General features: G+C 47.7%; 1 protein-coding gene across 1 annotated transcript in view; it reads right to left on the reverse strand.

The window, feature by feature from the left end:
• The window catches only part of TG (thyroglobulin), a 274,315-nt gene that overhangs the window by 15,363 nt on the left and 243,461 nt on the right, over positions 1 to 15,491 (reverse strand). The window contains 2 exon segments of the mRNA XM_017875139.1: positions 5,929 to 6,036; positions 9,005 to 9,186. Of these exon segments, the coding sequence (XP_017730628.1) occupies positions 5,929 to 6,036; positions 9,005 to 9,186 (290 nt within the window).

Consider the following 15,491-nt stretch of genomic DNA (forward strand, 5'->3'; position numbering starts at 1 on the left):
ATCTGAAACTGGAACCTTCTTCTCACACTAGAGATTTTGATTTCCCTGTCTCCTCTCCATCTGTTATACCTATTCTTTCCCCATAGAAGTTTGCCCTCAATTTCAGGAATGAAAATCTCATCTATAATCCAGGTGCACAGTAAGAAAACCACACTCTTCTGTGATCAGTTTACAATAGTCTATAAGAAAGCAATAATTCATTGTATTTTTTTTCACTAGCTGTTGCCAGGAAAGCTAATATATGCTAACAGAAATGGAGGTATGAGACAGATGGCTGAAAATGTAACACACGTATATTTTAAGTATGTAGATTTGAGCCAGAAATAAAATGAGAGATGTGACAGCTCCAGGGCAGAGAGAGAGAGAGAGACAGAAAGAGAGATGTCTTTTTGGGACAATAAGATAAACTTGCCAAAAATCAAATGAGTTAGTTTCTGTGAGTCATTCATTGATTCAATTATCTACTACATAGATGGCACCATATGTGATGGTGACGGAGAGAGGAGACATCTACACAGGGGGTTGTCAAGAATGCATTCTGATGGCCAAGAAGAACAGAATATTCTTAGCACTATTTGCCTGTCTCTGTTTTATGTAAAATTAACGATTGTCACAACCTTTGGGATGGGTCCTATTATTATACCCATTTGCCACATGAAGAAATTGAGTCACCAAAGAGGTTACATGACTTGCCTTAGGTCACTGAGCTGATAAGACTCAAGGATATGTTTTTTACCAAAATAGTAGATGCCAGCATCTCTGCTTTTGACCAGGGCATTATTCTGCCTCCACAAGAATAGGAATACTGCTACTATAAAATGTTTCAGTGGATCTGCGTGTCTTTTTCCTCCAAAAGTGATAGAACTGAGAACTAAACGATGCCTTTAGGTGACTGGATCCAGTAGTTTTTCATACTTTCTAAATTGAATAACCTTGAAATGTCACTCAAAGCTCAGTCTGTGACGTAAGGAGAAAGGGGCTGGGAGGTTCAGACCTGCCCCCTCCTCACAGAGGCTCAGGATCCAGGCTCCCTAGAACCCAGTGAAGAATCAGTGCTACAGACCTCTCCGGCCTCCCTACTCCCACTTCACAGGTGGCAAAACTGAGCCCCATGGAGCCTAAAAGCTAAAGTAGAAAGGACTCATTCCTGACCATCTATCCTTCAGTATGATTTCCTGAGACCTTACTAGGTCTTCATCTGTGCCAGGAGGGTCACTGGGCTCTGAGGTGCGGAGAGCCATGGAGCCATGGGAGGCAGTTATGAGGGTCTCTGCATGAACATGGCTTGGTTTCATGGGAGGTTCCTGGGGTCAGCGCAGTGGAGCCCTGTCTCTAGGGACATGAGGACATTACTCAGTAACAGAGAAAGCCACGCTGGCCGTGGGAGACTGAGGTTGTGATTCTACTCTGTTAGGATTGCTCCTCTGAGGACCACCCCAATCCCAGGTCCAAAATAGACCACTTTGGACCATTGCCACTCAAAAGCCTGCTTGGCAGACTCAGTTATTTTAGAGAAAGGCAATGTTATGGATTGAACTGTGTCTCCCTCAAAAAGATATGTTGGGGTCTTTACCGCTAGTACCCCAGAATGGGACCTTATTTAGAGATAGGATCTTTACAGAGGTCATCAAGTAAAACTGAGGTCATTAGTGTTGGCCCTAACCGATATGGATGGTGGGGACCTTGGGTCCAGAGGCTGACATGCACGAAGGAAGACTATGTGAAGAAATACCAGATGAAGAACACAGACATCTATGAGCCAAGAATCGCCTTCGGCCACCAGGGGCTAAAAGAGAGGCTGGAACGCATCCTTCCCTAAGGCCTACAGAGGTGCTCCTGTTGACACCTTGAATTCATCCTTGTGGCTTCCAGAACTTGAGACAATACATTTCTATTGCTCTAAGCTGCCCAGTTTTGGTGGCACTCTGTTACAGCAGCCCATGAAAATGATCTGGGTAGGGTCCAAGCACTATTGATTCAGACAGCAATGATATGAATGCTTTCATTTTGTTTTGCCTTTATTGTTTTCACTCTCATGTAGAAGACTCATTTCTTATTTTTTGCCACTGTAAATTCTGGGGTCCAACAGTATGTGCATATTTGTAAGGCTTTTAACGAACTTGCTGTGGAAGAGTTACACCTTTCACTGTAATCTCTGCCTTACATGTGAGGAAGGCAGAGAATCAGACAAAAGAGTCGGATTGAGGGTCGATTCCTGAGATCCCTGGCAAGGAGGTCACTGCCAAGGCTGATTCTAGGAACCGTTTCCCATGCTGGGCCTCCCTCGCCATGGGTGGCCATAGACCACTGGATTAGGAGGGCACCTTCATCTCCGCCCAAACCACATGGCTCTCGTCATCATTCCTTCTCTCCCTCAATGCCTCCTTCCCGGAATCCTGGCCTGCCACTTATTTTTCTTCTTACAACCTGGAGGCAGTTGCTTGAATCTGTAGGTCAGGCTGAAATTATAGTTCTAAGCAGAGAGACTGCGTGTTGGAGTGAAAAGAGTTCTGAGGCTCAGAGAAGCCGCGGGTGGGTTGCTGCTCTCTAACTAACCAGCTGCTTGTCCTCGAGGGAATTGTGTTGAACTCCTTGAACCGCAGACTCGGCTATGCTCTGAATATTTACGTCCCTCCAGAATTCACAGGCTGAAATGGAATCCCCAGTGTGTTCGTATTAAGAGACAGGGCCTTTGGGGAGTAACTAGGTCATGAGGGTGGAGCCTTATGGATGGAGTTAGCGCTCTCATAAAAGAGACCTTAGGGAACATGTTTGTTCCTTTTGCCATGAGAGAATGCAGAAAGAAGGCACCACCTGTGAAGCAGACAGCGAGCCCCCAACTAGACACCAAATCTTCCCATGCCTTGATCTTGGACTTCCAGTCTCCAGAACTGTGAGCAATAAGTTTATGCTGTTTATAAATTATCTAGGCTACGATATATTTACTATGGCAGGCTGTATAGACTAAGACACACTTCATATCTGTAAAACAGAGGTAATCATTTCAACCCTGCAGAGCTCACAAGGATTCTGGACATTTTTTTGTGGCGTGCTATAAAAACAGAAGAGTCTGTTTGGAGAAAGCAGGTGAATGATAGGTGCTCCGGGGAAATGAGAACGCCTTGGGGACTGCATGAGTTTCCTGCAGCTGCTGTAGCAAATCATCATAAACGTACTGGTTCAAAACCATCAAAACTTTTTTTCTCTCATAGTTCTGAAGGCCAGAAGCCCAAAACCAGTCTGACTGAGCCAAAACCAAGGTGACAGCAGGGCCATACTCCCTCCCCGTGCTCTCCCAGTTTCTGGCTGCTACTGGCATTCCTTCCCTGTGGCCACATCACTCTAGTCTCTGACTCTGCAGTCACATTGCCTCTCTCTTCTGTAGACAGCACTTCTCCTTCTGGCTCTCACCTATAGGAATACTTATGATTGCATTCAGGGCCCTCCCAGGGTAATCCAGGAGTATCTCCCCATGCCAACATCCTTAACTAAATCACATCTGCCCAGGTTCTGTTTCCTTATAAGGTAATATTCCAGGTTCCAGGGATTGGGTCCTGATATCTTTTGGGGGCCACTATTCAGCTAAGGTATTTTACTGTGGCAGCTCAAATAGACTGAGACACATTTCCTCTGTAAAATTGAGGTGACCATTTCAACTCTGCAAAATTGGGCTCTGAACTTTTTTTGTGGAGTGCTTTAAAAATGCAAGGGTCTAGGCCAGGTGCAATGGCTCATGCCTGTAATCCCAGCACTCTGAGAAGCCGAGGTGGGTCAATTACTTGAGGTCAAGAATTCGAGACCAGCCTGGCCAACATGGTGAAACCCCATCTCTACTAAAAATACAAAAATTAGCTGGGAGTCATGGTGTGTGCCTGTAATCGCAGCTACTGGGAGGCTGAGGTGGGAGAATTGCTTGAATCTGGGAGGTGGAGGTTGCAGTGAGCTGAGATTGCGCCACTGCATTCCAGCCTGGGCAACAGAGGGAGACCCCGTAAAAAAAAAAAAAAAAAAAAAGAGACTGTTTGGGGAAAGCAGGTAACTAATGAGTGCTTAGGAGAAATGAGAACGTCCTTTCTTTCCTCTAGTGGCAGTGAGGCCACTTGGAGAGTAAGTATTACTGGGGAGTGGGAGGAAGTTGGCCAACTCACTGGCCATGTCAATTACAGGGCAGGTGATAAAGTAGTCCCTGGTGAAAGAAGGACATGGGAAGGAGTCAATCTTCAGGTGGCCATTATTCAACCTACTCTAGGGGCGTTGCTAATTATAAAGATAAATGATGCGTGTTTATAAGAATTCCCTTGCCTTGCTAAGTAACACAGGGTAAAGCCCTGTTATGGGTTGGATAACTTATGTTCCAGACACTGTTAATGCCAACCCTAAGAGGAAAAATTATTAGCCTTATTTTGTAGGTAAGGATATTGAAGATCAGAGAGACAAAGAAAACTACCTATGATGGCACAGCAAGTAGGTGGTATGGCTGGACCCCCACCTCTAAAGCTGCAGTCCTTTCACCCAGCTCCCTGTTGCCCATAAAACAGACCAGGGGGCAGGGCACGGTGGCTCACATCTGTAATCCCAGCACTTTGGGAGGCCTACGCGGGCGGATCACGAGGTCAGGAGATGGAGACCATCCCAGCTAACACGGTGAAACCCCGTCTCTACTAAAAACACACACACAAAAATTAGCCAGGCATGGTGGAGGGCACCTGTGGTCCCAGCTACTCAGGAGGCTGAGGCAAGAGAATGGCATGAACCTGGGAGGTGGAGGTTGCAGTGAGTCAAGATTGCACCACTGCACTCCAGACTGGGCGACAGAGCGAGACTCCATCTCAGAAAAAAAAAAAAAAAAATAGACCATGGACGTGAGTGATGAGTGTTCTTGACCCCAGATGGTAGGCTTCGCTCCCATTCTTAAATAAAATAAAACAATAATCGTCTAGCATCTTTTGGAGACATGTGTTCCTGATGATCTGTTACCTGTGAATGCTTATGGGAGTTTGAGCACAAGGACACCACTACTTTCCTCCCCTAGAGGAGTAGATTGTCTTGCCAAAGGCACCTCACTGTGATCTGATGTGGTTTAATGCACGAAGTCACTGCCTCAATGGGAAGGGTTCTGAGGTTTTCCCACATGGATGAATGGCTCAGGACTGTAAGCTCATGGGGCAGTAGAACAGACAGTCCCACAGTCCTCCCTTCAAAGCGCCGGTCATCCAAGTCCCCAGCTACCCTCTTTGCATTGTTCTTACACTTCGAAGCTGAGATCACGTACGTCCCTGTCACTTAGTCTCTCTGCTTCCTTTGTTCGGCTATTGGAGCTATGAAACCCAAATCTTTCTTTTCTTCTTCCTTTTAAAATCTTTTCCTTGGCTCGGGAAACTCAAGGCTAAATTCTAAGCTCATTGCTTGGCCATTTCTTTATGGTTGGTTTTCTTTCGCTTGTACCTTATTTCTCTTTCTCATTTTGATGACTTCATTGCACCTGATATTTCATTCTAAGGGAGCTGGAACCTATTCTAGAAGTAAGAATGATATATAAATCAAGCACAAATACAACTTTCCTTTGGTTGGAAAAGAAAGCCTTTTTATACTTTGGAAAGCCATTTGTCTTAAGCTAGTGCTCAGTTTCTAGAGGAATAAATATATAGAGTAAATGAAAAAGCCTTCCCTCTCCAGTCAAATTAATCAATTAACAACTAACATTGTAATTCCAAAGTGCGTCGTCATCATTTGCAAAGCCTTTCACATCATTTGTTTTAACTTTCTCCACCAACAAGACAGTGAGATGAAGTGGCTACTGCAATTATTTCTATTTCTCAGATGAGGAAACCGAGGCTTAGAGAGGTTAGGTGGTGTGTCCCATGTCATTGAACTGGGACTTGTCTTTCGGTTTTACCTTCCTTTTTCTGCCTCCCTGCAGCATCTTACCTGCCACGGCCGTAACTTTCAGGAGCATGGTACATGAAGACGTTTCCTCGGGCCCTCTTTGCCCAGGCACTGGCCATGTTGATTATAGGGCAGATGATAAAGTAGTCCCTGGTGAAAGGAGAACATGGGGGGAGTCTGGTTAAACATGGCTCTGTGGGCAATGGTGCCTGGAAAGGGCTTCTCCCAGCAAGGTGTCACCTTGGCCCCCAAAACCCCCCTGCCCAGGCCTACAAGAACACCTTCTTCCCATTCCCCAGCAGTGCTCTCCAAGTGGCTCCACTGCCACACTGATGGGAGAGCCAGGGTATGGTAGGTACACAGTGTCCTCTGGTAGGTCATGGGCTCAAAAACTGGTGCCCATGCTGATGTATTTTAGGTGTCAAAAATCCCGTGAAATAAAGTCTTCCTAGGACATCAATTTAACTTAAAGATGAGGAAGCAAAACATTTTACAGTAACGTAAGTACAATATATAGTGGAGTTAAATGCAATACACTGCGGAATGGAACATCAAATCATTGTGCATTTTAAAAGAAGTCAGAGCCCCCAAAGACAGCTCAGGCATGTGGTACCCTTAGCTCAGCCCAGTGGCTCTCAGCAGGCGGGATTTTGCCACCTCCATCTCTACCTCCCCTAGAGAACCCTTTGGCAATGCCTGGAGACATTCCTGGTTGTCACAACTGGGAATGGAAAGGGTTGTACTGGCATCTAGTGTGTGGGGGTCAGGATGCTGCTGAACATCCTGCAGTGGAAAGGGGAACCCCACAAGAAAGAAAGATCCAGTCCAAAATGTCCAGATGAGGAGGCTCAGAAACCTCCCTAAGTTATGTACTTGCTTCACCTTTGAAGGTAGCACAAATCAATTTCAGAAGCAGCAGCTTACAAGAGTGGGGCCCTGCGTGTGCTGACACACAGGCTGTGTGCTTAGAGAGGCAGCCCCCGCCAGGCAAGAGTCAGACAGACCTCGGTGACCCTCGGCCACCAGGTTTTCAATTCCATCTCCTTTACAGAGTAAAGGTGAGATACTCAGTAGTTCTTTTATCTCCTTGAATCTCTGTCTTCCCAGCTGAGAAGTGGGGCCAAGGGTCCCTACCTGGAAGAGGTTTTGTAATGACCAAGTTTAATAACACCCATGGGAGTCCCTCAGCAAAAGGGGTGCCCGTCTTCCTTTCCTGGTTATTGGGATAAAAGCCTTTGGTGAGTCTGCTGAGTGCTAGAGTCTTCCCAGGTGAGGCTCTGTAGTTGGGTGAGGCACTGTGGGCATCTTGGGGGCAGATGAAGCCAACTGAGATTCCTTCCGTGCACCTTGAGGCATTGTAAGCAGGACAGGGACAGGATCAAACCTATGGGAAGCATCACGTGCTGGCAGGCCTGGGGCGGGACACTGCCCAGTAAACTGCCAAGGAGACAGGGCCAGGGCCTGAGTCTGTGCCAGAGAGAAGGAGGACCTGAGCTAAGGTTGAGCTGGAGTTCGTCTTCTGAGTGGGGCCTCCCTTGGTGATGATGCCTTCTCTCAGTCTCAGCTCTCACTCCAGCACACAGTTTGTCCTTAAGGTCAGATAAGGCAAAATTAAGACAAGAACCTAGCCCTGAGCTCCCTCTGCAATGCAATCTAACCCAGTCTTGACTTGATTATAAGCCTCTCAGGGTCAGGGACTGGACATCTGTGAGTTCTTATGGTCCAGCCCAGGGCAAGGCCTCCCAAAATAGCTGCTAGCTATTTCATCTAAAGTGGAGATCTCCACTAGAGGGAAAATTAAAGCCTTTTAGTCCCCAAGATGCAAGTGGGTAGCACAGTTTTATTCTGAGCCAGTGACCCTCCAATTGGAAACCTCAGGCTCCTGAGTGGAGAGACCAAGCAGGGCAGTGGGTCTCCAACACCTTCCAGCCCATCCCTTCCTAACAGGCTCCAGTTCAGGAAAGAATGCTGAGCCTTGACACTGGCTCTGTCCCAGGGACAACAAGCAAATGGTCAGTGTGGGCCTCCCGGAAGGAGAGAGAAAAGGAGGCACAGAATGCTGAAAGCACTTGCATCCCACCCATTCTTCCCACTGGAAGCAGGGAGCCCTCAGGAAACCAAGACTCATCGCTTGTGAGGGGACTCAAAGGTGACCTGAGAGCTGGAGTCCCCACTGTGGTCTCATCCTAGGGGGCTCAGAAGGAAGAAAGGACTGGAGCCCTGGTTATTTCCTTATGTCTATTCAAAAATCATTTCTTGTGCATCTGCCGTGCATTTCTATAAAAGTTCTCAGCCTCAGTGAGCTAATGCAGTACTAGGAGAGGGAGGCGGTCTGTCCTGACAACCCCCGGGGCAGGGGGCATGCTGCAAGAGAGGGACCCTGGGGACAGCAGGGCCTGGGGGCCGCGGTCTTTAGCCATCTTGGGGTGGGGGTTTGGGCAGCCTTCCCCAAGTGAGAGAAGCTTGAGCGTGAACGGGAACAGGGCATGTAAGCAGTGGCTACAAGAAACAGCGGGCCTCAGAGAGAGGGAGCAGGGCTGTCAGAGCTTGGGCTGATCCTATCCGGGGAGTGACATAAGCCACAAAACCTCCCCGCCTCCAGGCCTCTAATTCCCTCGTGCCAGGTGAGCCTGGGCTGCAGGGTGGAATCAGCTGAGGGAGCTTTGAAAAATGCTGCCCCACTATGGGCCCTGTGTGTCACCTACCCTTTAAATGCCCCCATGTGCGCTTGATGGGCAGCCAAGACTGGGGGCACTGGGTTCAGTGAATGCAAGGCCAGGCTGTCCTGAGCGCTCACTGAGCAGCTGCATCAGGTGGAGCGTGCACCAGGCACCTCTCGCAAGTGCTTCGTCTCTGCCCTCTGACAGCTCCCTCATGGTCTAGGAAGAGCCGGAGTTACCGCTCATTTCTCCCATTGGCCTGGGGTTTCCTGGCAGCAGGGTCCATCCCACATGTCTCCCAGGGCTGCCCCTCAGCAGGGAAGCTCCCCATGCTGTAGGCTGAATGAATGATGCAGAGGAAACCGTAAGCACTAAGCCACATTCATGACCTGAACATCAACTGGGTCCGCTCCAAAACATAGCAGTAGGAATCTGCACCCTCCTGCAGCTTAGCTTACCGGGTGGCATTCTCCAGAGCCCGGGAGAAGGAGGCGTAGTCATCCGTGGAGTGCTCCAGAGAGTAATACCACGTAGCAGCAGCCTCGACGCGGGCATCTGAGTCCTCGCCGCCCAGGGAATTCTGCAGCGCCTGGTAAAAGGCTGTTTTGCTACTGGTCCGGCCTTGACTTTCCTCAAATTGCTAGGAAAAAAAAAAAAAAACAGATACGAAATTCCCCAGCTGAAAGGTCCAAGTCAGTGTCCCTCAAACCGTTGCTCTAGAATTTTCTATCTGGGAAGCAGTGGAGCATGGCATTAAACACAAGTAGAAGCCTGACTGTCTGAGTGTGAATCTCAGCTCTGCCTCCTTCTAGTTGTGTGTCCTTAAGCAAATGGCTATCTCCCTCTGTGCCTGCCTTCCCCATCTGAAAACGGGAGTGCCTGCCACATAGGATTACGGTGAGTAGTTAAAACGGTACCGGGCACTTAATAAATGCTCTGTTAATGTGAACCATTGTTGCAGTCTGAGAACAGGTTTCACTTGCTTTACTGGGCTCCTTGCTCAGCCAACTCATAAGTAATTGTGGTCTGGTCATGTTAGGAGAGCTAAATTCAGTTTCATTCATGGACTCAGTCCCTCATCATATGAATGCTTCATGCACACTTTTATACAGATAGTCACACTCTTCACCAGAGCCAGCAGTGCCCCAGGCTTGGAGAAACAGCCACGGACATGCCGATCGAGCTCCCTATCTCTTGGGGCTCACGTTCTAGTGGGCAGAGGTAGAAAATGAGCAAATAAATGTATGGTATATCAGGGAACAGGTGCTACAAAGAAATATAAGGCGGTATGAGAAGGATAGGGAATGCTGGGGCCAGGGCTATTTTATATAGGATGGCCAGGGAAGGCACGCAGCTCTCTCAGGGATGTGTGTCCAGACGGGAGCAACTTTTTCTATTTTCCTTTCCCTGTCTTTCTCTTTCCTTCCTTCATGCTTCCCCTTTTCTCTCCCTTCCCTCATCTCCTCTTCCCCCCCTTCTTTCCCCTTCTCTCCCCTTCTCTTCCCTTCTCTCTCTATTTCTCTCTGAAATTCCCCTCTCTCTCTGTTCCTTCCTTGTTCTAGTGTTGCTGCTGTCTGCATTGTGGGAGTCTGGAGCCATTCACTGCCTTCCCCCAGGACCCAGTTTCCTCCTTTCTGAAGACAATGGGCAGAGGAAAGTCGGGGATGCAGCCCCAGGTGTGAGGCCCAGCCTCCTGGGCCCCAGCACAGTCTTGTGCTATGTGTTTACATATTTCGAGGACCTTATGTAAACGGTGAAACGTGCTTATCAGCACACTCTGGTGTGTTTAAATTGCTTCTCCAAACATTTACAAGCACACAGGACCTGGGATTAGAATTCCATCAGTGAGCAATCCCTCCTGGGTAAGCACAGCCCCTCCTGGGTGGGCACATCACCTCCTGGGTGGGCATAGCCCCTCCTGAGTGGGCACATTCCTTTTTGGGTGAGTATATCCTCTCCTGGGTGAGCACAGCCCCTCCTGGGTGAGCACAGCCCCTCCTGGGTGGGAACAGCCCCTCCTGGTGGGATGGCTTACACTCAGATTGGCTGAACGAGAGGCCAGGCTGAACCACCCTGTGGACTAACTGATCCTTCAGGATGACCCCCGAAATAGCATTCGCGAATAATGTTCACATTTCAAACTATTACCATCTACAATGCATCTGAGAGTTTCCATTCTATTCTATCCCAGCCTAGTCTAGTCTATTCAAAAAATACTCACCTACAACCCATTATGTGGACTCTACAACGTGCTAATAGTTTAGGGAAAAAACTGCATTATATTCTCTGTCCTTTTCTGCCTGGAGTATCTCATTACATAAATGATATGAGTAACCCACTGGTACCCCTCCTACTATTTCTAAATTTTGTGCTAAACATTTCACACGTATGTTTCAAGGAAGCATCAAAATAACAAAGTGAATTGGGCATGATGTTATCCCATTTTACGAACCATAATTCTGAGGCTGAGAGAATCTACCTAGCTTGTTTAGGGTCACACAGACAGGACGCATGAGGCGAGATTTAACCCCAGGTCTTACTGCTGGTAAGAGACAGGCTCATTACCCCAGCTATAACTTAAGCGGGACCCCACATCAGAGCTGTGGACACTGGGACCTCAGCCCATGGAAGGATGGGTAGTTTGCCCATGAAGTGCCTGGCCCAGAGCAGTGAAAAGAGCATTGAGTTTGGAGTCAAAACTTAGGGTTCAAGTGCTAACTGCCAAATTTGGGGAGATCTAGGAAAATATATTTTTTCCTCTCTCTGAGCCAGACATCTTCCAAATGTGAATGCATTGTGTGCATTCATATGGGCCCTGATTTTGTCTCCTGTGAAGATGAAGTGAACAAAGCAATCACCTGCTAAGGGTCCTACTTCTAGTCGTGGCTGGTTGTGCATGGGTGCGGGCTAAGAAGAGCCAGGAAGTCTCAGTGCAAAGAGCAAGGGCCTGGAGCTGGCAACCCAAATTTGGGTTCCAGCTCTTACATTTCCCAGCTGTGTGACTTTGGGCACGTCACTTAGCCTCTCTAATCCTCAGGATCCTCACAGGGAAAATGGAGTTAAGTAAAATTACTTGACAGCATTGTTTTGAGAATTAGAGATAACGTTTAGAAGCACCTAGCTCAAAGTCTGGCATATGCCCCTAATCAAAGAGACCTACTTGTATCCATCATGGGATTCATTGGTTTCAGTTAGAAAACTGAAGGATGAACACAGGGCCCCAAACTGCTTTATTAAATGAAGAAAACATTTTTAAAATGCTATGTGTATCTATCTTCAAGGAAGAAGGCTCTCTAGCTTTTATTTCTATCCTAATTCCTTCATACAAATAATATGAATATTTGAAAAACTGTGCAAGAAAATACACTAGCTCATTCCAGTGGCTGTCTCAATGCTACAGCTTGTTTTCTCAGCTCTGAGCTGTGAGCAAGGAGATTGGGTGATGAGTGAAGGTAGGTGGGGCTGGCGGAAGGTGCCAAATTCAAAGGGCAAGTACTGCTCACAGATGCTGTGTAAAGAAGGAATCCATGACACCCCCATCACAGATACTGGGTAAGTCTAATGCCCAGGGCTGGACCGGAAGTGGAGAGAACTCAGTTCTGGGAGCCCAGGAGGGTACAAGGACAAGGGTGCAGTGGCATTAAAGTGAGTTGTCCCCAGGCTACTTTGCTACATGGGAGGCAAAATCTGCCTTCAAGTCTAAACATTAGGGAGCTATGCTGAGGTCTGGGCACCAGGACCCCCAAGTCCCAGCACCTGCTATGTGACAATCACTGTACAAACTCGAGGGAGTGGCTTCCTCTCTCTGGGCACCATTTTCTCACACATAACACGAGGGGGTCATAGTGAGAGCCCTAGCCGAGATACCAATGCTTCCTGGGCTGCGGAGGAGTATAACAAGTTCATAAACTGTCTCCTCCCTGTGTAATGTCATTCGCTGGAACTTAGAGGATATCGCCAAGGGGTGAGGATGATGCTGCCTGAGTCACGTCGGCAAATGGAGTAGCCAAGATCAGTACAAGGGCCACGCACCAAGCACCCATCGTGTGTCAGATACTGTGCTGGGCCCCTGGTGCACCCTCTCCTCATTCACCCCTATAACCATCCTGAGAGGGTGGACAAGGAAACTGGCTCAGACAGGTTAAGTGCTGTCTTACACAGCTGAGTAAGCCACACGGGTGGGGAACAAACCCAGGAGTGCCTTGCCCTTGCCATCCTGACGAGCCGCCACTGGGCCTTCAATTTCTGTGACTCCTGAGAACTAGGCTGCTGAAATATTCCCAAAGTGCCCAGGCCATGTGAGGAGTGCTGTTTCCTCCACACCAAATGTTCTCTCTTACTTTGAAGCCTTTGTGCCTGCTGTTCCTCCCGCCTAAACACCTTTCCCTAGTTTGCCTGGATAACAGCTATTGAACTAGAAGCATGCTTTTTAATCCCATGAGCATTAAAGTAGACTGAAATCTTGAGAAAATACAGATTCTGACTCAGCAGGTCCAGAGTGGAGCCCAGGGAAGTGCATTTTAACAAGCTCCCAGGTGATGTTGATGCCATTGGCCTGGGAACTTCACAGCCAGCAATAAGATTACAATAGAACATCCAGGTTTTGCTCAGGGCTTACCTCCTCCAGGAAACAAGACAGATAATGGTTGAAAGCCCAGGCTCCAGAGATAATGGTGGAAAGCGCAGAACTGCCTTGTAGTTCTGGGACCCCGAGTAAATTGCTGTCTCTCTCTGTAGCTCAGTTTCCTTCTTTATACAAGGTGGATAATGAAAAATGTCTATTGCATGAATTATTAACAGATTCCAATGAAACATGCATTAAAAGGGTTAAGTACAGTAGTTGGCACACGGTCAATAAATGTGAGTGATAATTATTAACCTGTCCAGGCTAAACCAGGGGCCCCTGTGGCCCTCAGGACCCAGGTGCTGTGATGTTAGTTTATTTGCCTATTGTTCTAGAGTACTACATGGCAAAGGGGGCAGGGAATGTGTCCATAGCCCCAGTGCTTAGTATGGTGACAGGCATGTCATAAGTGAATATGCATTGAATGAATGACCTCTGTAGAGATAATACAGGTTAGAGGCTGAAGGTAGGATGCTAAAGTCAAATCTCTTGGGTTTCAAATCCCAGAGTTGGAAAGGTCTGGTCTTGGAGGCTAACTGTGCGACTTCGTAGCTGTATGAACTTGGGAAAGTCATATAATCGCTCTATGTCTATTTCTTCATCTGTAAAATGGGCACAACAAATTACCCTCATCATAAAACTGTCATGAAGTTAGATGAGATGAAACCTATAAAGGGCTTAGCACTGTGTCTATTGTCATTGTTGTTAGATATTTGTAGACTCAGCCTTGAGCCCAATTCAGACAGGTCAGGGAAAGCCCATGTCTTAGAGAGGCCTGAGTTGAGCTTTGTCCCCACTGAGCTTGAGTCCAAACACTTGGAACCGCTTTTCCAAACTCCTGCTAGAAAAGGAGTGGCCCCGGGCCGGGCGCGGTGGCTCACATTTGTAATGCCAGCACTTTGGGAGGCCGAGGCAGGCAGATCATGAGGTCAAGAGATCAAGACCATCCTGGCTAACACGGTGAAACCCCATCTCTACTATAAAAAATACACACATACACACACACAAAAGAAAAAAAGCCAGATGTGGTGGCACACGCCTGTAGTCCCAGCTACTCAGGAGGCTGAGGCAGGAGAATGGCCTGAACCCGGGAGGCAGAGCTTGCACTCCAGCCTGGGCAACAGAGCGAGACTCCCTCTCAAAAAAGAAAGAGAGAGAGAGAGAGAAAGAAAGAAGAAAGAGAGAGAAAGAAAGAAAGAAAAGAAAAGAAAAAGGAGTGTCCCCAGTCAAGGATGGGGTCTCCTTCATGGGTTCTGCGGAAACTCCTCCTAAGATGATCTTTTAGGAGTGCTAGAACACCAAGCCCTGGGCATTGCAAAAAGAAGTCCCTCTTGCATAAAATGGTCTAGAACAGCTTCACAGCCAGGTAGCTGGAGGGATGGGGCCCAGTTTATGCTCCCATGAGACTGAGATTAGAGTTTCACATTTTATGGGGATCTGAGACACTAATTGGGTGCAGCCTTGCTGATTGGTCAATATTTTGGAGATGATCCAAAAGTTGTCTCCCAAATAGTGGGAGATAAATTCCCAAGCCCCACTGGGTTGCAAGGGAATGTGAAGGGGCACATTTTCAGCAAGACCTGGGACACACATTCCTTCATGCTTGGCAAGGCCCTGAGCACAGATGCCATTGCCAGTTTAATTAGAGAGTCAGCAGGCGGGAGCGGGGGCCACCGTGACTGCATGTGCTGACTTCCACCAGCTGTAATCACAGGCGGGGTCTGCCTTAGACAGTAGATTTGTTACAGGCAGGAATTACACAAAGGGCTGTCATGAACTGGCCAGTCCTTGCTGTGTGCTTTTGAAGGACTGCCATTAACACATTCTAATGAAAAGTAAGAGCCCCTTGGAAATGCTGAGGGACTGAGCAGGGCCTCAGCATCAACCTGAATGTCTCGGGGCCCAAATTTGGCATCTGAGAGACTTAGGTTCAAATGTAGCTCTGTTCTGTGCCTCAGATGATTCACCTCCAATGAACAAACGTATTCAGTGGATATACCTGTCTGTGCCTTCATTTTGGGTCAATAAAATGGGGTTGGTGTTAGAATGAAATGCATTAATGATTATAAAGAAGCTGACACATGGGAGACAATAAATATGACTTATGTCTCCCCTCTAGTTAGTAAATGATTAAAAAGAAAATCAGCAAGACAGGTGAGAAATGCCCTTATGTTCATGCCGAGTGGTGTCTGAGAGACATGATGAGAACACATGGCTGCAGGCCCTTGCTGTTCATCTTACTGTCCCTTGGACAACTGTCCTCGATGTGCCTGAGTGTGCCAGGAGCAGCTCCCGGCGTTTGGGACACATCAGTGAACAAT

Source organism: Rhinopithecus bieti, unplaced genomic scaffold (genome assembly GCF_001698545.2).
Source record: "Rhinopithecus bieti isolate Rb0 unplaced genomic scaffold, ASM169854v2 scaffold_7212, whole genome shotgun sequence".
NCBI classification, from domain to species: domain Eukaryota; kingdom Metazoa; phylum Chordata; class Mammalia; order Primates; family Cercopithecidae; genus Rhinopithecus; species Rhinopithecus bieti.